We start from the raw sequence: 26,350 nt of genomic DNA on the forward strand, positions 1-26,350 counted from the left end.
AATTTTACTACTATATGTGTACATGAGTGTTGATCTATAAGTGTCAATTTAGTAGTGAGTACATGTGGTTATTTATTGTTCTTCCATTCTTGTGATACTTTACTTACAAAGACGGTCTCCAGTTCCATCCATGTTGTTACAAAAAGTATTAGTTCACCATTTTTTTTCTAATGGCTGAGCAACATTCCCTGGTATACATAAACTACATTTTATTGATCATTCATGTATTGATGGGCACTTGGGTTGTTTCCACATCTTTGTGACTGTGAATTGTGCTGCTGTAAACATTCGAGTGCAAATGTGTTTTTTTATAAAAAGTCTTTTTTTGCTTTGTGTAAATACTCAGTAGTGGGATTGTTGGATCAAATGGCAGGTCTACTTTTAGTTCTTTGAGGTATCTCCATATGAATTTCCATAGAGGTTGTACTAGTTTGCAGTCCCACCAACAATATATAAGTGTTCCTTTCTCTCCACATCTGCTGTTTGGGGACTTTCTGAGAAAACCCATTCTCACTGGTGTTAGGTGATATCTCATTGTGGTTTTGACTTGCATTTCCCTGACAATTAGAGATGCTGAGCATTTTTTCATATGCTTATTGGCCATTAGTTTATCTTCTTTTGAAAAGCTTCTGTTCATGTCTTTTGAACACTTTTTAATGGGGTTGTTTGATGTTTTCTTGATGCTTCACTTGAGTTCTTTGTAGATCTGGTTATTAGCCCTTTATCTGATATATAGCATGCAAATGTTTTCTCCCATTCTGTAGATTGTCTATTTGCTCTATTGATTGTTTCCTTGGCTTTGCAGAAAATTTTTCTAATTTAATCAGGTCCCATTCATTTATTTTTGTTGTTGCTGTGATTACTTTTGGGGTCTTTCTCATAAATTCTTTGCCTAGGCCGATATTATCTACCACATCATATTGTCTCTCTAACTAAACATGAACAGAAGCTTTTCAAAAGAAGATAAACTAATGGCCAATAAGCATATGACAAAATGGTCAGCATCTCTAACCCATGTCTATTTCATCTGAGCTTACTGCCTGATTTTGTTTTAGATAAAAAGGAACTAATTTTTTATATGCGTCAAATATTAAATAATTCATTATGTAATGAACTCAGTTTTTGATGCCTTGATCTGAAATCACAGTCAATAAAAAAATCAATAAAATTTTGAATATAAAATGCATTTACTATGGAATTCAATGGTATCAAAACTCAAATACAACCCTTATGTAATAAATTATAACAGGGTATATTTATGAGAGAGGCTATTCCCTGCCAAGTCCTCAGAAGAGTTATCCAAGAAGCCTAGCAGAATTAGTGATTTGGATCATTTTACTATATCTAATTTTCTAACCATCTCCATATTTTATGATCTTATAGGAATGGGCTTGACAAATGAAAAATACCTACCCTACTTCTTGCTCACTTTGTCAAATGAAACTTAGGCAGCAGAGTAATAATGCTTCAAGAAAAGGCTCTCAGAAAAGAAAGTCTGAATCCCAAATCAGAAAAATGTCCTCTGCATCTCATAGCAGAAAGTGGCAGAGTCAGGATCTGTCTCCAGTGTTGAATGGGCCCCATTGGCTATGCTAAACAAACAGAAGTTGTTGTTAGAGTGTAGGAATATCCCCTACAGGGAGCAGTGGGGTAAGTTACACACTTATCATCACAACAGTTTGGAGCTAACAAATGACTTGGACTTGAGAACTAAGCTGACAGATTAAGGATGTAAAGCTTCTGGAATACCAAGCAGATAAGAAGAGGCAGAGAGATACTAAAAATTATATAAATAGAAAATAGGTCACAAAATCTTTGAGAAATTCACTCTTTTCCCTGTCTCTGGAGGTCTCCACACCTCAATCGGAATATGTCAAAACAATTAAATGGATGACATTAGCTGTGAATGTAGGAACTAGACTTCAGATCAGCTCCCATTGGCAGGAGCTGATGGTATTCAGAATTCTTAATACATTTCTGAAATACAGATTACATAAAGATGGGGATTATTCGAGAACTTATTTAAGATAATATGTTTCGCATGTTGGACAGATGATTATGAAACAGAACAGCCCTACTTCCGTGGGGCTGCCATTGCCCTTCATGTGTTTCCCTTTAGACCTGGAGATGTTGCCCATGTTGGGAATGTGTGTATTTCTTTAACAGAAGGGAAACAATGAAGAGGGAGAGAAAGAGAGAGAGAAGGAAATTTTTCGGTCTCTGAGATAAAGAGGGAGTAACTCCGGGGATCCTGAGGACCACCAGTGGAAGACTACAGGCTTGGGCAATTGGCTTTATCTTTTAGTTCACCCAACTAGTAAACAAACTCCTTTTACAAGTATATGATGTAGGAGTAATTAATTTAATTGAATTAAGTATGTGAACGATGGAAAACAGAAACAGACTCTCTGTGAGTTGCTAAAATTAGACAAGTCTCTTCTCCACAATCATGCCCTTACATATTCTTTTCCAAACCTACCTTAGCTTATCTTCAAGCAGGGCACATTGCCTGCAAACACATCGCTCCCTCTCCCTGCATTACAGTTCCCGATTTTCCATCCTCTGTTTCCCATTCAACTTTTCTGTTCCCCCAACATCCCTGTAAGCTAATCCAGCACAGGGAAATCCCTATTTCCTCTAAACCTCCAGGTAACTTTTGAATTTATCAATTGGCACTAATGGCACTGGGAAGTCTACAGTACACATCTTCCCTCTTTGTTTTCATGAACTATTTGTGGTAGGGGGAAGGTTTTAATTCATTTGATAGCTACACAGGGCCTATATAAGGAATTGGAGTAATTTGAAATATGAAAAGAGAGATAATTTGAGCATTTACTTTTATTCCAATTAAAACAATATTCTTCCAATTCAAAATATGCATTACTGGTTTTGCATTTAATTTTTAATATAACAGACCAAAGGTAAAAGTTCCAAATTAAACATATGATCTCTGATATTTGTCTAAAATCTCACTACCTTCAGAGCTTTAGTAGAGCTCTGTGACATTATTAAATTTTGTTGTCTAAATATCAAACAAAAATCTTAATTGATTGTGGATAGATGTATATAAGCATCTCATGCCATTTATTAGGTTTATGATTTCTTACAAACTTTTCATTCTACAACTAAATTTAGCAATTTGGATGTAGCCTAAATCTAGAGAATCTGTAGATTTTTAAGGACATCTGTGGTGGCTTAAAATAATGCACAGTGAGAACATATTTTGTCCAGGGTAGGCTGAGATAAAACTAAAAAGAAAATGTCAGGTTTATCACATTAAAATATATCCATGAAATCATTTTCTAAAGGCTCTCTGAAAACTAACCTACAAGAATCCAAACTATTTTAATTATATTCCAAATGATGAATATCACTTATAATCTCATAAGGATTGATTCATGCTATTTGAATCTAAGGCATTGATAACTATTAAATTTTGGTTTTATATGTATGCTTGTGTTTAATTTGATGGAAATTGATAAACTTTACTACATGCTTAAAAGATTCAAATTTAATGAATAATGCTAATTTCCAGAACTAATTTCTAAGACAAAATTATGCAGGGAAATATACAACTTTTTACTTGCTACTAATTCTTCACTTCCATTTTTCAGTGACCTTGGTGAAGTTCTGACTTGATACTTCAGAGTTAGGGACTATAATTTTGCAATAATTTCACTTCTTAACTAAATGGCTAATCAATCCCCTTCCTCTAATTGCTATTTATGTGTGGGGCACGGGGACAGGGAGTGTGTTTTCCCAATCTCACAATGCTTTCTTCACTGTATTTCTTATTTTTAAATCAGTCTTTCTCAAAGTTTTAAATGCCAATATATTTTAGGTAAACATAAATATTTCAACTTTCGTTTTACTAAAAATTCTGCTATGCGCTCTGTCCCAGGGTGCACACCCTCCATCCCCCAAAGTAGAGAATTGCTATTCTATTACTTGGTAGAAATATGCAACTCTATTCTCTTTTCATCTTCATGGGAAATTAGTAACTTTAATAAATAATAACTACAATTTGTGAAAAATACTTTGTTCAAGACAATCTGTCTATAGCTGATGGAGTACAAGGAAATTTAGCAATAAGATATATTTTTGATATTATAGTTGGAAGAAAGTTGTCATCTACCTAGAAAGTTGCCTGGGTTGATAACTTTCCAAATGTCATCTTAAGATTAGGATTTTAGGTCATAATTACACCAACACAACAAGATTTGCCCTGAGTATGTCAGAATTATGATCAACCTCTTTTAGATGAAATGGTAAGAGTAAAAAGCAAAGTTACCCTAGCCATCCAGATAACCACTAAGATTTGTAAGTCTAACATTGTCTTATTGCAGAAAAATTATATATGCATTAAGAATGTTTGAATTTATTTAGAATGACAAAAAAAGGAACAGGACAAACACTATATAGTATCAAGTAGCATGAAATAAACACAAGAAGTTGTAAGTGTAACAAAAGCTGTAATGGCTCAAGAGACAAGGTTTATTATCAGCTGGGATTACAAAAAAATTGTAGTAAATAAATAATTTTCTTTTTGTGGACATAAAATCTCTGAATAGATTACCTGAATCAGCAATTTATTTGGAAAGAAATTCTTCTATAATTCAATTCCAAACCCTGTTCTAATATTAATAAGAGACTGAAACTTCAACAGCAATCTTTCACTTCCAGACTGTGAGTTATTTTTCTGAAAAATATTATTTTAACATCATTATTAATTTAGTGATCTCAGGAGTTTACACTTTCTGAGGAAAAAGCACAATTTTTCTTTGCAAAAAACCTACTCAATTGTTTATGATTTATCCTTTTACAGAAAACACAAAGAAACTTTCACAATGATTACACAATTTCTGGAAGGCAGTGAAAGTAAGATGATATCATACCCATGGTTGAGTGTTTTTTTGAAAGGGTAGGAGTACCCATGGAGTTTTGGTGATTTTCCTAGAATTAGTCACAAGGTCCAGATTTGTACCTGGCTCTGTTCTCTATTTTCTGTTCTATGCTATTAGAATAGCCTCTGCTCAAATTAAAAGAGCAAGAGAATTGCAAATATTCCACTTAATGGTACCTCAGTTGTGGACCTGACAGTCAAAGCACAGATCAAGCCAAATTAAGTTGGCCTCTGGTCCTGTGCTAAGTGCCTTGTGTTGATTGTGAAGGTCAACGCTCTTCTGAATCATGTATGCCCTAAGAGTATTTATTTCATAGATATCATTGCATCACTTAACTCTAGACCCCTATTTACTTAACACACAGCGGTATAAACACATACACTCAAAATAAGAAGCAATACTAGAGTGACTTACATGGTAAAAACATCCAGTGTATCTCCAGCAGTTCTTGCCATCTCAAAGTAGGTTTGCAGAATGTTGACAGTTCCAGAGAGTGCTTCATGACCGCAGCCACAGAACAGGGCAACACCCGCATAGAGCAGGATGGTGGCAATCAGAGAAGCATAGGGAATGCCTCCCAGGCATTTAATACAACACTCAAAACACCCTGTAGAAGAATAACAGGGAAAAAATGAGAAATTCATATTATTTGTTCATCTAAGTTAAAAAAGTTTTCAAACTTCGGCACTATGGGAAAGTACTTTTGCTTTGATAGATATTAGGTCAACCATGTAAATCAAGTCTTAGGGTGCCATGGAGGATATTAAGATCAAGTTGCTTAATTATAAACCCATCCTCTACAGACAGAAGAATGCTTCCTACCACCGATGGCTTTCGCCTCTGCCACAAAACCCACAACGGCCCTTCCTTCTAATTAGTCTTCACCATACATGCATGTAAGTCATTCTATTTTGAATTTATTGCTCTCAAATTTCACATTTATGTTTTTATTTCAATGATATTTATTCTTTTGAACTCACTGTATCTGTATTTTTCCTTTTTCTTATAACAGATTTTTTATTGATATATCATAGTTGTATATATTTTGGGGGCACATGAGATATTTTGGTACATATATGCAATATGTAATGATCAAGTCAGGGTAATTGGGATAGCCATCATCTCAAACATTTATTTCTTTCCTTATGTTGAGAACATTACAATTCTTGCCTTCTAGCTATTTGGAAATAGGCAATAAATTGTTAACTATAATTTCCCTACTGTGCTATCAAATACTAGAACCTATTCCTTTTTTGTAACTGTATTTTTGGACCCATTAATCGATTGTTCAGTGAGTTGAGGCCTTTTGTTATAACGGAGAGGTTTCGGGGGGCACGTTCATCGTCTGTGGTGAACCTATCTTGTTCTTGCTTTGTAAACCTGTCTCGCCCTTCCACAACAAACTTCATTTATGCTTAACAACAACAACAAAAACCAGTGAGTTGAAGTCTGTTAGTGCATTGTGCACTCAAGTTAGTAAACTTTGACCAGCAAACTTTAAATGTGGAAATAAATAGAATAGATAACATCTGAATACATGGTATGTAGTCAGAGAAATTATTTTTGATTCCTTTGAGTTCAGATACTTATATATGTCATTTGTGTAGTGATCCATATTTCTTGCTATGGTGCATGATTTTAAAAAATGAGAAAGACCACACTGGCACAGTAGAAAAGGGAGAGTAGGAGACACACAAAGCAAATTTATTTCATTTGCTCTTACCATTTGTAAAAAAGTGACAGAAGAGAATTTTCCTCATATGGTTCTTGTGAGGATTAAATGAATTAATATATAAAATAACACCTGACATAGAGTAACAACTCAATGAATGTTGGCTGCCATTATTAGACATAATTTTAACTATTATCAATATTAACTATTATTGTGCTGTAATAGGGTTGTCAAAAATTCTTTGACCACAGTAGTCAAGTTTGTTTTTTGAAGCTTTGTCACTTAAGTCTTTCCTTATAGAAAGACAACTTTAAGCATTTAGCAGGAGACATCAGAAAACCATGGTTAATATTCAAACTAAATGTCAGAATTTTTCAGGTGACTGTTAAACATCTTCTAAGAAAGTAACTAGAAATGTTTAAGTATCTAAGCTTTGCAGTAAGAGATACTGAAGAGATGGTATGGCCAGCCACTGATGAAAAAGGAAAATTTAGGTAAGAAGGCTGACAGGCTGAGTGTCTCCTGGATGATCTCAGCTCCACATACACCCACTTCTATCCCCCCTCACCCCCCTGCGCGCACACACTTCCTCATTCCAGAGACTTCCTCCCACTTTCCTCTTTTTGGAAATGCTTAATCAAATCCCTTTTTGTAATGCTGAAGCCCCCCACACATCACAGAAGAATTTTCCTTTTTCTTCAGAAACAAATAACAAGGGAGATTCCAAAATAGCTTGTTATTGTATGTAAGTCACAGGAAGACTTTCTCCAGAAGTCACATATGTCTATAACAACATACTAAGCATGTGATAATTGAAAAGTTCCTGTGTGAAGTAACTTTACATTCAGAGATTCAGCTTGTCTGCTATTTGAATGTTGCTCATTGAACTGGATTTCATGAGAATTTCACCTGCCCCAGAGGAGGTTAAAAAAAGGAATCTGAACACTTCTCCACTTCAGTAGCTATGGTTTGTACAGACAAAATCATTTCCTGAACATTCCTCCTTCGAGACACACACACACCGAGACACACACACACACACACACAATGGGGAAGTAGAAAAGGTTAGAACAGCTTGAAACTTCATATAATAGAAAAAAAATTCACCAACAGATGGCTGAGACCAATGTGTGTAGTATCTGAATGTCATTGAACAGGGTGGCATCTAACAGGGTGGCAGAAAAATCTTTGGACTGCTCTCTGTCTCTTGATGTTCTAAAATTTCCATCTCACTCATTATTTAAAAAATAATTTAAAAAGAAATAAAATTAGTACCAGTTCAAAGAAGAGCTACCGCTAATTTTGGCAGGTGTACTACATAGCCTCAGGGTTTGAAATCCCATTCTTTTATGATTTCTCTCCTTTGCTGTTCTTGAAGCATTTGATGTGGTTATGGGAGATTTCTACTGCAGACAATGGGAGATATCAAAACCAGACGAATGTGTCCAAAAAAACCCCTTCAGAACAGAATAAATTGAATATAAAGAAAAGAGTCCAAACACCAAATGCAAAGGTAAGAGTTACCTTTTCTGGATCTTAAAGTTTATAACAGAGTAAAGATAAAATCACAGTGAGAATAGCTCAAGAGCAGATAAAGTGGTAAGCCCACGGATAATCACCAAAACCACCACTGAGGACTTCTGATTAATGTGATTACTGATGCAGAGTCAGTTCCTACTTCTGTCTCTTTTTCTCTACTGTGCTTTACATGGATCAATTCTAGCCTCCACATTCGCCTCTGTATCTGCGAGGGGGAGACTGGGGTCATTACAGCATCAAGTGTAACTTCAAGTGAATAGCAGCTTTCAAATTTAGAAAAGCATGAGACAAATTCCAATACTGGGTAAACTCAAATTGACAACCCTGAATTAATAGGCACTTCCAAATTAGTTTAAGGTCTCCAAATGAAATGAAAAAAAAAATTTCAATCCCCACTTAAATGCTGCCATTTAAATCCGTCAGAATTATATTATTGCATTCGCAAATGCAAATTCTTTGAAACGTCCGTTACTGCTAGGTCAGGCTAAAATCTTTTGATTTAAGATCTGATTCTCCGCATAACTTTTATTCAAAAGGAGACAACTTGCAGCGTCTCACCACGCACATACTGCACTTGTAAGGGGCTAGATCCTAATTACCCCCGTCTTCCACAGAGCCTGAGCTGCCTATTGGATTTGAAAGAAGACTCCGAGCTCCCATCTGGGGAAGCAGCGCATTATTTCAGTATTCTCTCCAGCTGCCAGGATCCCACGTACTTGCTGGCAGGGGAGCTGCTTTCCACCCACAGCGAGGAACAGCCGTGGCAGAGCAGCAGGGTCGCCATAGCAACCAGGCCCCTGGCCCAGGACAGGCTCTCAACAATCACCCTTTCAGGCTGAGGATACTGCTGTACCCCCAGCACCACGTTGTTGCGGAACTGCGAGTGAAAAAGCTCTCTAGTACCTGAATATTAGTGAAGGCATAGTAAACGGAGCGAGTGCTCACACTGGAGAAAATGCCCTTCCTGAGAAAATCCCTAGCAAAATGGTAACGATTACTTTGCACGGCAAACATTTTCAATACTAGATACTATAAAAATAGGGCCATTAATTCTCAAATAGAGCTGATCGCTCAAGTAGTGAACATAGAATTTACATGTGATAGCCATTACCCATAGACACAAGCTTTCCTCATATCCAGTTTCTGGTTATACTTTCACAAGTGACATAATACTATGCCTTCAGCTTTAATATGAAAACAAATAATAAAAGAATTATGAGACATTCAACACGTTCCCTGAAACATTACCCTTTGTCCAATGTTTAGTGAAGTTGTGGATTGACTTGTGATAATATAAACATTTTAAAGAAAATAGAAGTTCTTGAGATATGTCATCTTTTTTTAAAAAATAGAATGAGATTTTTTAAAAGACAATGATTAATTTACTTCCATTTAAACCTTGTAAAATAAAGCCAAGTCTTTGCTTTTGCTCACTCCACAAACTGCACCAAAATGAAGGGAAAAGAGCCTAAACCAACAAGAAAAAGACCATGAGACATACATAGACAACAGAAGAGAGGCCAACACAATTGTGGATTCTGGAAGAGAGACTGGCAAGTGAGGTTGGTAAGTGAGACTGACAATCTGTTCATAGATAAATTGTTCCTAGTACTATTCACCAGGGAGTTGCTTCTTTCTCTCCTGATCTTTGTCATTATCAAGTATCCAGAGAGGTGTGGTTTGTTTGAGGGTCGTCTATTCTGTTCTATTAGTCTATTTGTCTTTCCCTGGGCCAACACCACACTGCCGTATAGTATATCTGGATTTGTGGTGGAGAAATTCCCCCAACCAGTTCATCTTCCTCACATGTGTCATGGCTACTCATTGCTTTTTTACTTTACAAAATAAATTTTAGAGCCAGATTGATCAAACAAATTAATTCACTGGGATTCTGATTGGTACTGTTATATTGATTTTGTATCTAGAAACTTCCATATTCTTTTGTTGATTCTGTGAATGAGCTTTATTTCTTTCTTTTCAATATTTGTACCTTTTTATTTATCTTTTGATTATCTTACTCTGTTAAATAAAATGCAGTGAAAGAGTAGAAGGGAAAAAGGTATGTTTTTGTGTTCCTGACATTAAAGATAATACTGTCATATTTTACCATTAAGTGTTATGCTTGCTGTTATTTTGTTGGTTAAAGACAGTCTCTTTTATTCTGAACTCTGTAACATGCTTTTTTCCCATCTGGTGAAACAATTTTTTGTTTTTCTCTTTTTTATCTGCCATTTCAATAAATTTTTCCAATCTAAGTTAAACTTGCATTCCTGAGAAAAACTCAATGGAGTTATACTGTATTTGTTAATACATTTCTAAATTTGTCATGCTGACTTTGTTCAATACTTTTGCATTTATCAATCTATTTAACAAATAATTACTGAGCCCTCACCAGGTGTCAGGCACTATGCTAATTGCTGAAGCTTTGGAAGTAAACAAAATCAACAAAAATCTCTGCTCTCCTTGCAGAGCTGGGAGACAGATTATAAACAAAGTGCTGAAATAATACAGGTCAGATTGTAAAAAGTGCAAGAAGGAAAACCTAAACAGAAAAGAGGAATAGTGAGTATTAGAATAATGGTTTCAATTTTTGATGCAGAAGCCAGTGAAGGAATAACTGATGTGACATTTGTAAGAAGCTCTGAAGGGGTAAAGGAGCCATCCAACAGGCTACCAGAGAGAAGGTTTCAAGCAGAGGGGAAGTAAATGCAAATGCTGGGTGGCATGTATGTGCCTGGAGCCTTTGAGGAAAATTTAAGAGATCAGTAGTGGTAATATATAGATTGAGGTAGAGACAAAGGAATACAATATGAGGTTAAAAAGATAATGAGTGAAGATATAAGGATACCTATGTTAATGAATGTAACTGACATCCAATTTTTGCTTTCTTGTTTTGGAATCAAGTTCCTACTAGCCTTATAAACTGATCTCTCTTTTCTGTAGCCTGGGACTCTGCATAAGGTTGTAATTATCTGCACAATAAATATTTGGTAGAACAATCAGTAAAACTATCCAGGCCACTTGTGTACTTTATGGGAAGAATTTTAACTACTGACCCAATTTGCTAATGATCATTATTAATAGAAGTATTCAAGTTTTCTATTTCTTCTTAAATCTGTTTGCTAAAGTCAATCTTTATAGAAATTTTTAAACTTAATAAAAGATTTAAATTTTTGCATGAAATTTTACATAACTTTCTTTTATAATATTTTAAATTTATTCATCATTTGTACATACTTCCTTTTGTCTACCCTGATGATTTTAACCTTTCTTTTGTTTTTCCTTCCTTTCTTTCCTTCCTCCTTCTCCCCTTCCCTCTTTTTCTATCTCTTTCTCCCTCCCTCCCTCCCTTCCTTCCTTCCGTCCTCTCTTCTTAAAGTACATTAGTCAGCATAGCCTATGTTTTAAACTCTATGTTTGCTACAAAAACGGTTTTTCAATGATTTAAAACATCACATCTTATTTTTCAATCAGGCTACAATATTTCCACCTGAGGTCAATGGTGGGAATCTATTCCCATTATAGCCATTCAGAAACTCAGGCTAATAAAGGAGACATCATCTTGAACATTGCCAATCATAAAATGAGAATAAAAAACATCAGGGAATTATCACTTTGGCAATTAAGTATTCTGAGCTATTCATGCCATTTCTATTATACTCGCAGCCCAATGGATAGGAAGAGTCACTTGCCTCCCTTTCAACCACATGGATTAAAAAGTGCAGTTCTACCATGTTTTCAAAAGACAGGTGGTCATAAATATTTAGCAAACAGCACTAATGACTATTATAGTAAGTAACACAAAAGGTCTTTCAATAGTATTACTCTTTTCAAATAACCTATTTTTGCATGGTTATTTTGATTCATTAATTTCTATTTTATATTATTTCCTTATTTTTACTTTCTGTGGGCATATTTTGCTATACATTTTGTAATTTTGAGATGAATGCTGTGTTCATTAATTTTCAGTCTTTCCTCTCCTGTAATAAAAACATTAAGGCTATAAAGTTCCCTTCCTCTTCTATTTTAAGTAAATTATACAAGTTTTGATATGTAATCTTCTCATTATGATTCAGTTGTAAGTGTTTTCTAAAGTTCATTGTGATTTCTTTATGACATGTAAGTTATTTATGTATTTCCTTTCTTTGCTTGTTTATTTGTTTTGGTTTTCAAATATTTGAGCTTTTTTATTTTTCTGTTTGTTATTTGTTTGTACCTTTATTGCATCATTGTTAGAGAACATGATCTCCAGGATACCAATCCTTTGAAATTTATGGTGACTTCCTTTAAATTAGACCCTAGACTTGAGTTTTTCAATCTCTAAAGGTAGCAGAAATTTATATCAGAAACTCATAGGAGAGCTGGACTGTGGTATCAAATTCCCCTCAACACACTCAAGGCAAAAGCCAACCTTTCTCTTATCCTGTCATACAGGGAAACATACCGCTTGGATAGAAATACAGGAACTACAAGAACAATTAAATCAGGACCTGACCGTGCTGAATTCACTTAACATGCTCACTCCTTTTTTCCTATGCCTGTGCTAGCAGCATGGGCAGTGAATCCCTGTAACAATATTCAGTGAATGTTTTCCAGACACCTATAAGTTCTCTACACTGTGTATACAGAAGTGACCAAAACTATGGTCCCTACCCTATTTGAGCTTACATACGAGTAAGAAATAAAATTTAAAATTTCTAGCCCCTTTCAGAAACTTTTCCAAAACCACTATATGGAAACATCTAGCATTGTTGTGATATCTGAGTGTCCAGTTAGGTAAGTGGCCAGGGTCATGGTGCTCATCAGCAAATCGGAATCAGTGGCAGTGGGCTTAGAGTTCGACATGATCTAAATAATAGTGGATTTAAAATCCCCTTGGTGTAAAATACAGCAGATCAGAAAGATGAGTAATGATAGTTCAAAATTGTGCTTCTGAGGAATGCTTTATTTACATGATTAAAGTGTTTAGCAAACACACTTTCTAAAAGATAACACTTTACATAATGAATGATAATCTATATTTTTAAAGCCTTCTAGAATATAGCTCAAATAATCCTCAAATATTATTAAATTTATTACATCCTATTTAAATATGTCCTGGCCTAAACAAAGCACAAAGTTAAGGTAAACAGTTGAATCATTCAGGACAAAGCGGCATTACCAAGATAAACTCAAACGATGGGTTTTTGTAAATTAAACATTTTAGTCATTGTTAAAATAATACGCTTTAACAACCAGTTTCTTAATTTTAAAAGGAACATGTTTAAAAAGGAAAAGAATGTGCAGTGTTTGGAGGCATTCTTTGTACCTGCCCCCCCCCCCAATTTTGTGGCTGGGTATCAAAATCATGAGAGATTTTTGACAAAGAGAGAGATCCAAGATCCCTTCTGTTGAGAATCCTGTCTGTTTATAAGTGCTTCAGTTGATTCTGATGTGCAGATGTAGCAGCATATGGAAACCATGCAGTATCATATGAAACGTATTAAATGCCGAAGATGCTTTAAAACTAGTTCATAAACCACAATACACATGGAATACAGGGGTTAAGAAGGAATTACTCTGAGAAATTTGGGACAAATCATGAAACAAAATATACAGTCTATAACTAATGCTATCAATAAGAATTTTTTGAATAGTTCCAATGTATCAGGAACAGTGCCAAGAATTTAAATGCATTGACTGGTGTGATCTCCACAGCTCCTATGAGGGAGCTATAATTACAAACAGGTACTTTCTCAAATGATTATTATTGACAATAAATACTGCCGTTTGTGAAAGCCTGTTTATTGGGCAGTTTTCAAAAGAATGATGACATTTTTATTTTAAAAATGTTTTTATTACAGCTAGGCACAGTAGCTCACAGATGTAATCTTAGCAATTTGGGAGGCCAAAGAGAGAGGGTTGCTTAATGCCAGGAGTTTGAGACCAGCCTGAGCAAGAAAGAGCAAGACTCTGTCTCTATAAAAAATACAAAAAAAAAAAGGTTTTATTATGAAATGTTTATTAATATGAATATTTAACATTCAGATAGTTTTTGTTAGAAATGTATCACTGATTACAGAACATTCTGTAGTGGTCAACATGACTTAACAAGAATGTTTTGATTAATTAAACTTGTTTCCCTAAGGGAGAAAAGTTAATTGCTTCAATAACAATTGGAACCGTACTCTCCTGACTGTGATAAATAAGCCTCTAGGGTGAGGGAACAATCAGGTAGAGACACGTCCCTGGAAGGAAAGAATGAGCAGCCATATTACTGGCCTGAATTGCATACACCTGTCGGGTTTTAGTAGCATACATTCTGCTTGTTGAGATGATGTCTGGAGACCCAGTTAAACCCTCATCTTCATCTGTAATGAATGGACTAATTAACATAAGTGCTGTTCCCATAAATATCTGCATGGCTTGCTCCTTCATAGTCTTCAGGTCTTTGCTCAAAATATAGCTCATTCATTTGTTCGTTTGTTCATGTGTTTGGTGAGTTATCCATTGCTGCCTAATGTGCTATGCACAAAATGTACTAACTTAAAACGACAATCTATTATAATTTCTCACATTTCATGGGCTCAACTGGGCAGTTTTCACTTGGAATGGTTCATGCAGATGCATCCAGAAAGTGAATGGACCTGCAGTCATCTGAAGGCATTATTTGGCTAGATGTCCTCTTTCTTGCATGCATGGCACCTCAGCTAGCACACCTGGAGCCACTGAGGACTTTCTCACAATATCTCACTTCATGTGGCCTCTCCAAGTGCCTAGTTTGAGCTCTTTAACAGTAAGGTGAGAAATAATAGATGGCTTCCGTTAGAGGAGGGGCTCCGAGAAAGAGCAAAATTTGCCAGTCCTCTTAAAGGCTAAACCCAGAAATGGCAGAGCATAATTTTGTTGTATTGTCAAAGTGGTCATAGGCAGTCCAGATTCAGCAGGCGGTTTAGGGGTGAAGTTCACTCCAACCTTGGATGGGAGGGGTGGTAGAGTTTGCAGCCATCTTTAATCTGCCACAAGCTGATCCAGTTTAAAATTGAACTTTTCACTTCAAGGATTGCTTTCTTTTGTCATGACACTTATCATCATCCAACATATTATTTATCTTATTTATTGACTTTGTTTATTGAATCTCTCCACCAAAATATAAAAGCCATCAGATCAAGAATTCACATTATGTTCATTTCTGTATGTCCAATTCCTAAAACAGTATCTGACACATAGTAGGTGTTGTTGAATAAATGAATTAATTGGAAAATGTGTCTCAACAGCCAACTAGAACCAAAAGTCATTAGCCTCAAAACTCCCACTATGTCCACCTGTAGACAAATATCAGAATCATGACAATTTTCTACTTTGGGACCAAGAATGAGAAATATTCAGAATGAATGGTTACAAAACTATTTTTCCTAGATTTTTCTCCTGTAACTCTTTAAAAAAATAAGTCTATTTTTCTTTCTGAGTAACTGGTAAAGAGTGTTTATGCAGGTTGGCTGGGGAAATAATTCAAAAGTCTTCCTGTAATAAACTATTATCTTAAATCTGTAAAAGTGGAAACTAGGGTTGCACACATCATACGGTATCATAGAACTAGGTAACTGGCAAAACTTGGACTTATACTGAATATAGTTATCTCTGGACTTCTGTTCAGATAATTGCACAGTACTGAAGATTATCAACACAACTCTCCATCAAACTCAAAATAAAAACACACACTTCCATATGAAAAACAGCAGACAAAGAGTCCAAAGAAGATCTTGACAGCTTCAGAACCTTTGAATTCTAAACAGGGAAAACTGAAGGCATTGTCAATGAAAGTAAAAATCATTAGCCACTTAAGCAAACTAAATCAGGAAAAGAAGATAGTGTTTTCCTTATTTACTAGTGTTCGATAAAATTTTCCATGATTTTGAAAATCATCTGTTAAGTATTGCTCCAAAGTAATATGGTACCTTGGATAGGTGTTTCTTGGAAACAGATTAGCTTGTCTGGTCATGTCTACTTTTTGTCTTATCTCACTTATCACCGATGCAACAGCTGGAGGAATTATTTCAAAAGGAAAAGTGAAGTTATGTCCTGCTCCTGTTTAAGATCTTTCCTTGACTTTCCTTTACATTAACTTACCATTTTACTTTCCACACACTCCTGCACTAGAATGCTGTCTGTGATCTCTCCAGCACTGTTTCACACCATGGCCCACTGGCTCCCCACGCACCAGCTACACTGGACCCCTTTCAAATCCTGCAAGACAAGCCTCTGCACTCATGTTGTTTCCTCTGCCTTGACTGGTCTTCTGACACTAGTCCCATGCTAGGATCCTCCCTCCTGTAGTTTAAAAGTCTCTTACTTAGAAAGAATCCCCTTCACTGTCCGTGAAAGAGGAACTTAACTTTTCAATATTAAAATGTCTAGTGGAAATCTGGTACTACAATATATAAACCTCATGGTCAAAGCAATTTTAAGATTTTTTGTAATCTTTATGGTCATTAAGAAATTTTCTTAAAACAAAAATAACAACTGCAAAACCAGCAACAGCTTATGTTATTATGCTAGATATTCTGTGGATTTGTTTTTATAAAATCAGTGTTTATATGCAATGTAAGTTTGATTCCTAAAATTAACTGGGTTCATCAGGATTTTAAAGAGAATGCTGAATTACTTATGAATCCCATAAGTACACATAATTTACACATAAGTACACATAAATTACACATAATTTAAGACATCAAAAACATTATCTCAATCTGTATTTTACTATATTGTTACTTTGAAAACAATAGAACAAATAAAATTTTAAAAACTAATCTTGAAGAAAAGAGTTTACATTATTAAAGTTAAATTGAACAAAAATTTAAAAATACATTGGTCATTATTTAAACCATCTCTCTCTCTCTCTCTCTCTCACACACACACACACACACACACAAAACCCACAAATGTATGGATCACAGGTTTCTTCAAAGCTCCAGTGTAAAAAGGTAAAAATGGAATCACCTACTAGGACACTCCACTTTGTGATCAAATACAAATTATTTTAATAGAATTGGAGCATATTTAAAAATACAGTTGAGGAATTGAAAGCTATTCTTGAAAATTAAAATATAACTTTAAAACCTAATGGCAAAAATAACTATAAAATAACTTCTGATTATGGATTCAAGTTGTGAAAGAAAAATTAGAAATTAAAAACCCAAATTCTCTTTAAAAAGATAGTATGAACCACTTATAGAACGTTTGTTTCTTTAATTTAGTTCATGGAAATTCACTAAGACATTTTCAGATACAAACGTCTTACTGAAAACATAATGATAGATTTTTAGTACAATCTGGCTTTTTAAAACTTAGACATGTATTCCAAATCCAAAAAGTTATTTTTTCAAACAAGCGGATATTAAAACATTTCTATTTCATACTTGCTACAATATACCAAAATTGGGTATAAGGAAACATTTAAATCCATATTCTGAAATATTTCTTACATTAAAATAATATTTCAAGATACAGAGGGCACAGAGAATAAGAAAAATTGTCTTCTGATAGTCACATTATGCTGTTTTATCATAAACATTAGCAGAATATTCAAAATGGGTCAGAAACAAATAGTTATAATTTGTTAAGAGGAAAACTCTCTTCCATATTCCTGAAGTGCTGTTGATACTGCGAGAATCGTCTAACATACATTTGGAAACAGAGAGGCAAAATGGCAGTATTTCAAAGCAGAAATGTCACTTCTCCAAGCAATTACCTTATCTCAGGCATTGGAGGCTTTAAGAAGCTAAAACATATTTTTAAATCAAGAGAACAATATTTTTCCTCTCCCTCCCACTTCTCTCTCTCTGTCTTTCATTAAAGGAGCTATTGGTATGTGCTTTGCTCTCCCAAGGCCAGGGAAATATTAGTTCAAAGTCCTTAATAAATCTTTTTAAATGTTGTACAAACAATGTCTATTTTATATGAGCCAAGCATAAGCCTATCATTTTGTTGCTTCTATTACAATCTGAATGGGCACCATGATTACAAAATACAGACACACTGTTTTTTACTGTAGCCATTTTTTACCCCTGGCTAATTTATCCCATACCCCAAATACTTAACGTCCTTTGCTTGTTTTGATCATATCTCATATGACTCTTAGAATATGGGGGCTGAAAATAAAGGTTCAAAGAGAGATAAGAGGACTACAAAGCAGCCTATGAACATGTGATGATGGAAGATGCCTTTTAGCTTAGTTCTTGAATTCTGCTCACCACAGGGCACATCCTTAAACAGCTCAGCCTACATATGAAAACCTGCACTTCACATAAATCTTTTTATTTCATGTTACTAATCCCGAGAATTCTATGAATACACACAAAGCTCATTTTCAGTTCCTGTCAGTCACCTCTAGTGGCTGTGAAGTGAAAATAACAATTGCTGGCAGAAATAATAGAAGAATGTCCAGGGAATATCTGAAGCGGCAGAAATATTAAATAAAACGTTAGATCTTTATAATTTCTAGTACATACTCTACACTTTGGTGCAGAACTCCTATATTATGGTTTACGTAGGATTAATAATCAGCTCCTGAGATCCAGGACTACATTTTGCATGCTTTATACATTCAGCATTTCATACAGAGTCTGGCTCATGCACACACAAAGCACTGAATAACTCCAAGGATTTATCGTCTACCTCTGTTTTTTGTTGTTTTTGTTGCTTTGGTTATATTATGCACAGGAAAGATAAGTCAAGTTCACCCATCAAAATGTCTATCCTTCAGTTTCAACATGGTGTCAACTCAAATTACATTGGAAAAGAATATACTGAAGTCACAATAACATTATAGAATTAAAAGATGGAGTTTAATCTGAGGAAACCTTAGAAGTATATTTTACAATGTGAAAAAAGATAATCATTCTGCATTTCACCATGACCGGTCATTGACCGGTCATTGCTAAGGTATACTAAAAAGACTCCACAGAAGGTAGTAGCAGAAGTGTGTTGTTTCTGGTTTTTTCAGTAATTAACAATTACTTAGACTTTTCTAGTGCTGGTTTTTTCTATTTTTTGAAAAAGCTAAATCTAATTTAAAAACTCCATTGTGAGGTTATAAAGGGAGTAGTAGCACTAGTTTTATTGCTCTCACAGCTGCTGTACAAGCTTACCTGGTTAATGTTTTCCTCAAGCCCTCAGAAAGCCCTTGGTTAAATAATCCTTAAACACACTGCTTATGACATAAATAATATTATTTGAATTTAAAACATGGAAGGCATTTTTCTGTATTCTCAGTGAAAAACTACTGACACTTCATGTGACTTCAACAGGTATAGTATATATAGATATGCAATAGGTATATAAATTTGATATTTGAACAAATTTAGATACTCACAATGATTATTTTTATCCAATGTATCTGACAATGTTCATGTTAAGATTGAACTTTGAAGTGAGAGAAAGTAATTGGAGTGAAGAACATTTAAAATGGTTTTAATTAATGACAGTGAAAAATGTATTCCAGTGGTCTGATACTTTTTACTACTTTCTGTTATTCTCTAATGCAACCAAGTTACATGCAATAATATATAAAATTATATTATTCACAATGTATATTAATATGTAAAAATTTTTATTGCAACAAAAAATTAATATTTTAAAAAATCTTATCATTGTAGGCAATACTCTGGAAGAAGAGGTTTATGGTAGCTCCAATGCTTCCCTCATAACGAGATTCTAAATGAGACCTATCCTTGCTGTTGTTTATTATACAAAGATGATACATGTTGAAGATTATTTCCCTTTCACTTAAGAAACCACAAGACCTGAAGTATTTCACAACCCTGACTGAATGAGGAAAACCCAGGGACATGTGCCTCAGATGCAACCATGACTAGCTCGGGACTAGGAAGCAAATTTCCCTGAGGAACTTGGGCTCCATTTATGCTCTATCCCTGACAAATGTTAAATAAAAGCGAAAGTCATTGTCTGTTAGGATTTTCTGCCTCTTGTCTCAGCATTACTGTGACTTCCATTTCATTCAATTATTTACTTATTTTTTTTTTTAGACAGGGTCTTTGTCATCCAGTCTGAAGTGTAGTATAGCTCACTGCAACCTCAAACTACTGGGCCCAAGTAAGTGATCCTCCTGTCTCAGCTTCCCAAGTAGCTGGGACTATACGGGTGAACCACCACACCTGACTAATTTTTCTATTTTTTTTAGAGGTGGGGTCTTGCTATGTTGCCCAGGCTGCATTTATTTGATTTTTAAATTTCTTAAGTGGAGCTGACTAATCAGGAGGTATGTCAGCCTGAAAATTCAACAGATGCTGTGGTGCTAAAGGGCAGGCAAAAAGGATGTTTCTATGAGAGTTTGGCTAGAATACTGTATTTTTAACAAAAGTTTCAGAATTTGAATTTATAGACTTATTTTAATCATTTATTATCTACATTACAAGACAATATGGAATGCTCAGCTAATAATCTGGTTGCATTTGAAAATGAAGAGTTTATTTGGCCTTGTCATTCATAAAGATATATCATTATAATAAATACTGAATCTGTTACTGGACAAATTCTGATAAACTGAAAGAATATCATAATGAGTCCATGTATTAACCCCAATATATTCAGAATGCTAATATTGAAAGGAAATCATACTAAAATGTATTACACATTATAAATGTCATTTGTTTATGTTATTTATTAGTTATTAAAATTGGACATGGCAATACAATTGAGATAGATTCAGAGTCAGATGAGAACAGAAACAGATAGGCCTTGAGTATGGATGCTTTTTTCAAAAACCTGCAATAGCTCATTTCCCTTAGTGTAAAGCCAAGATCCTTATAAGGGATTATCAAGACCTTACATGATATCCGTTCTTCTGCATCATGGCTCTGACCTCACCTTCTGCCTCGCTCCTCCTTTCTCACTCTGCCACGTTCTTCTCCTTGCTGTCACTAACACCCAGCACGTGCTGCCCCAGGGCCCCGCCTGTTTGTTGCAAACATTCTTCCCTCAGATACCTGCTGAACAAACTTCTTCACTTTCTTCACGATTTCACTCAAATTTTATCCTGACTACCCTATTTATATATTGCATCCTGCTCTACTCATATCCAAAGATGGAGACTCCAAATTCCCTTTGCCCTGCTCTGCATTTTCTAGTTCCCATATCACGTAGCACCTTTTGTAACCAAAACACACAATTTACTGATTTGTATTATCTCTTGTTTATCTGTCTCCACCACTATAGTGTAAATTGCAGGAATCCATGAGGGTTGTTTTGGTTTTCAGTATTTAGTGTTTTTTAATTTTTTTTTCTATTTTCTTCACTGATATATCTTATGTGCCTAGAAAAATGATTTGTACATAGTTGGTGCTCAATTAATATTTTTTGAATAAAAACTATCTTTTATGCATGGAAAAACCTATACTATGATTGCTAAGTAAAAACCTGGAGTTGACAATAAGGAAAACATTAAAAAGAAGTTGCTTAAATGATGACAAGTTTATATCCAATAAACTACATTCATGTGTTTTTGGTAGCATTCTATATTTAGCAATAAGAAGTATATTCAATATATAGTTATAGTCAAAATATAAATTTAAATTTAAAATATCAAAATCAAATCAATAGCCATAAAGATTTATGGCTCATAATCTAATTTAGTAGCCCCATATTAAAACCTCTGCACTAAGTTTTACATGACCACAAGGAAAATGATACACAGATATTTGACTAGATCCTAGTTTTATGCAATATCACAAGAATTCTTATAAAACTCCTGGAAAATGAAACCATAACCTTTTCTGGAGACTTTAACACATTTAACAATAGAGTTCATATATAAAGATTTCATTTCCCAAGTACTTCAGCCACAAAATTTAATCAATATGGAAGGTATTTCAAGAAATAGAAATTAGCATGAGATTTAGATATCTTTTAGTCTTTGTGGAACATTTCTCTTAAGAGCTTAAAAAACAAATCAACATAAAATCTGCTTATATTGTAACCATAAATATTGCACTGTTTACATAGAAAATGGTATAGATATATTTATCATACAGGACAGCATTATCTAGAACAATAGGTTCCACTAAGATTGTGGTCATGGATATTGGTAACATAATATCTATTTGATACATCATACAATGAATGGTTACTAACAAAACAATCCTAATGCATTAGCCAAAACTTGAAACAATTGTTTTTTTCTTATCTCAATAGTTATAAAAGTATATCATTCAAATATTTGAATCTTGGTTTCATTCATTGTTAGTCATTACTTCAGAGTTTAAAAATTATTTTAAAGCACTTATAAGGTCAGAAATCATGAGACACTTGTGAGGCCTGAGATTCCAAGTGCCACCTGCCTGGTAGGCAATTTATCACTTTTTCCCATTCTTTTCTGTGGAGGTCTGGATTTTTCCTTCATTTTTGAATTTGACAGGAATAAAACATTTTTTTAAGAGAACAAAGCATATTTTTCTAACAATTCTACCCAATAGCAATCAGTCTACACAGCTACAGTAGCACTTGCTAGGAGTGTCTATTTTTGAATCTAATTGTACTCAGTGAACGCTGTCCTATAAACTGGCATAGATAGCTGTCCAAGAGCATGTTCTCTTTAAGATCTCCCATTTTCCCAGAGGCAGCAGAAGTGAGAGCTGGGGACATAATCGTCATGATAAAAAAGAACTGAAGTAAAGATAAAAGTATTGGAATAGCATCATAAATATGAACATTGTAAAGTATATACACTGCCAAGTAAGAAAGGCTTATTCTAAAGTGGTAGCAATAGGAAAAAAATGATGGGGTGCATTTAAGGGAAATAAGGATGGGAAAATGTCAAGATAATGTGATGATGAAAAATGAAGGTATTAAGTGGACTCCCAGGTTTCAGTTGTGGGAAAACGGTAGCATAATTGACAGGAATAGAAAATGTATCAAAAGGGGAAAAATACATGATTGTAAGAAAAGATACTGAGGTTCCAACATTGTTATTTTTTTTCCTTATTATTTCCTGTCCCCTAAATTGACAATGCATTACTTAATATGCAGAATTGCAAAAACTGAACTCCCAGAGTTAAATTTGGATCAGATTTGGTTCACAAAGTTTTGTTTGGCTAACATTAGCCTCTTGGTTTTAATTAGGATGCACAACACTTGTGCACGGCTGCTGGCATCAGCGCAGACTTCGGCACTCCCCATCTCTACACCCAGCTGTGCCAGAGGTTTGTGTTACCTGTGATCTAGCCTATGGGATTTTGACTGATGAAAGCTTTTGGAAAATCTAGAGATGTTAGGGAAAATAATACATAAAAGATAAAATAATTCAAATTAGTAGTAATAACAACAACATGACATCCTGCTCAGCATACCCTTCAGGTACTATCTTGTTCACAGAGTATTTATATGATGTAGAATGGAATTATTATCCAAACTTTTGGTAATTTATAAATAAAGTGCATAAACTGCTGAAATAGTCAATATCATTTTACATCACCCTTGATTGTACCTTAAAACATTTGTTTAATGGGAGGGATTTTTAAAAATTTTGGCCTATTTGTTTTTTCATTTAGGTTTTAGTAATAAAATACATTTATATTGTTTGAAAGAGGATCTGCTACATAATAAGAGCTTAATAAATATAAACTCTTTTTATTACTAATAGCGTGAAATACCGGTGCTAAATTGTCTTTTAATGTGTCATGCTTTTTTTTATTATACAAGTGAGGAGTGTTATATTAGCATATTTTTGTTCTTGATCACATTGACATTTATTGAAGTTTAAATGATACAGCCCATAATTTAAGAGAAATAAAAGCTTGTATTCATGAGTATACTATAAATAAGAGGTAAATTTGCCTTCTATCATATATGATATTTCAATGTCTTAAACAAATATACAAAATAAATTGATATGCTTTTTTCCATCTTCATTATTTAGATGAAATGAATGCTTTGCAGTTCATTAAACTAGATGTAAACTACAAAATCATAATTCAGTTTGTCAACATGAAAGACATAATTTAAAACAATTAACTTTTATAGCAAAATGCTTTATGCATAGACATTACCAAACTTTTTTTAATATGTCTTATCATGATTTCCAAATATCCTGTTTTTTTTTTTCCCTAATGAACTAGAGTACAGTGACTTCTCAAAGCCATAGAGTATGTTTAGTTGAATCATTTTATCTATCTGCATCTATAGAAAAATTCTTCTTAGAGTCCCTTATTAAGAACACCTAAGGGCTGGGCACAGTGGCTCACGCCCATAATCCTAGCACTCTGGGAGGCCGAGGCAGGTAGATCTTTTGAGCTCAGGAGTTCGAGACCAGCCTGAGCAAGAGTGAGACCCCGTCTCTACTAAAAAGTAGAAAGAAATTAGCTGGACATCTAAAATATATTAAAAAAATTAGCTGGGCATGGTGGCACATACCTGTAGTCCCAGCTACTGGGGAGGCTGAGGCAGAGAATTACTTGAGCCCAGGAGTTAGAGGTTGCTGTGAGCTAGGGTGACGCCATGGCACTCTAGCCCAGGCAACAGAGTAAGACTCTGTCTTAAAAATAAACAAACAAACAAACAAACACACCTAAGATTCATACTTGCTTTTTCCAAAAATATTGTTCCCATGTTATAGAAAATAACAATATAATATATCCTAACTAATATTTTTGTGTTTATGACTTGAGGCAGATTTTAAAAAGCATGGTATATATCTAATTAATCTACTGAGGTGACTATCCTGGAGCTTTATATGTTTTAATCCTCACTTTATGGTGTTTGCCCGTATTCAGGATTGACTTTAGAGTTTTGTTCCAGTGAGTGAAATTTCAGAGCATAAAAATTTAAACACATTTTTAAAATTAAAATATTACCTTAATTTTTTGTAAGAAAAAACAATCTCGCATCACCTCCCAGTTTTTAGGACCCCAAAAGAAAAAATACTCAAATCAAAAATGGTCAAATTGCAGAATTTCTATTCTACAATTTACTGAAAGAAAGGAAAACCACACTAAATGACATTATGCCATCAGTATCATGAAAGATAACTTGTTTGAAATCTGTGACACATACTTTCAAAGAATTATTTGTTTGCAAAACTGGAAGCAGTGTTAGCCTTCAAAAGAGCAACCTAGTAGACATAAAAATGAAGTTCTACCAAGGCAGTAGTGCACTCATATTGGGATGTCTACAATATGAGATGAAGAATAGCTAATAATTATCTAAATTTGTAAATGGAAAAGAATTAAATTTATTGGAAAAGAAACACAGGAAAACTCAAATTCATCTTGTCTGCATTCATTCAATAACCTTAACTTTTAGTCACAAGTTTATGAGTGAGATAAGAAATGTGCCAATTTCTGGTCTTTTTAATTAAATACCTAATTTGCCAGAGTATTGCCTAGGTCCATGGGGAAAATGCTAAACTAATGTGGCCTGGTTTGCTATGAATTTGTGTCTAATAGTTAATTGATTAGAAAACCCATCACCCACTTATATACTGCCTGAATGTCACCAATTACTCACTCATTTCTTCCACTAATGTCATACAATTATAAAAACTAACAGTATGTTTCTAGAAAATATCTAAAACAATTTTGGTCCATCTCACTTCCTATATATTTCTGATAACAATGGAACAACTATGCACTCTCTTCATTGATTTATTATTAATCATCATAAGAGTATTATATTAAAATTGTAGGTAGGAACTTAGAAATACTGGCCAGAAGAAACATAAAATGTATGAACATACACAAATGGATTACAGTCATTTTCCTATGAGAATCTAAGAGGAACAATAAAGTGTTTCCCCTTTATAACACAAATTAAAAATGACCTATCACCAGCCCCCCCAAAAAATAAAAATCTAAAGCAAAACAAATGGGCTTCATTGAAGAGATCTTTGGCTGCGGCAATTTTGAAAAGAACATAGAGCACCTCAGTCAGAGTACATGATTTTGTTTTCCAAGATTTTTATTTGTTGTTTTTGCGAACTTGTATATTTACTTTGCCATGGTGGCAGGTCCTTTTCTGTCAAATGTAGATAAAGGTGAAAATAACATCTACGTCCATCACTAACAACCATGTTAATCACCATTAGGATGTTCCTCGTCGTGGTACAGAGGCCTCAATACTCCCAAGTAATCACACTTTCCCATAGCATTGTTTATATTTTCTCCATGCTCTAGTTCCTTTCAACTTCCCGCCTATCTCCTAACTCTCAAGAGATCACCTTGACTAGCACCACAACTTAGGGCGA

General features: G+C 34.4%; 1 protein-coding gene across 6 annotated transcripts in view; it reads right to left on the bottom strand.

The window, feature by feature from the left end:
• The window catches only part of GPM6A (glycoprotein M6A), a 300,930-nt gene that overhangs the window by 35,053 nt on the left and 239,527 nt on the right, over positions 1 to 26,350 (bottom strand). For 4 of the 6 annotated variants that reach the window (XM_069493115.1, XM_069493113.1, XM_069493117.1 and 1 more), the window contains one exon: positions 5,319 to 5,511. The exons of 1 other annotated variant lie outside the window; for it this stretch is intronic. In XM_069493115.1, coding sequence (XP_069349216.1) covers positions 5,319 to 5,511 — 193 coding nt within the window. Of the gene's footprint in view, positions 1 to 5,314; positions 5,512 to 26,350 lie in introns of those variants that run through there. One more of the 6 variants, XM_069493116.1, reaches the window with a different exon arrangement.

The sequence above is a fragment of the Eulemur rufifrons genome, chromosome 18 (assembly GCF_041146395.1).
Source record: "Eulemur rufifrons isolate Redbay chromosome 18, OSU_ERuf_1, whole genome shotgun sequence".
Taxonomy (NCBI): Eukaryota; Metazoa; Chordata; class Mammalia; order Primates; family Lemuridae; genus Eulemur; species Eulemur rufifrons.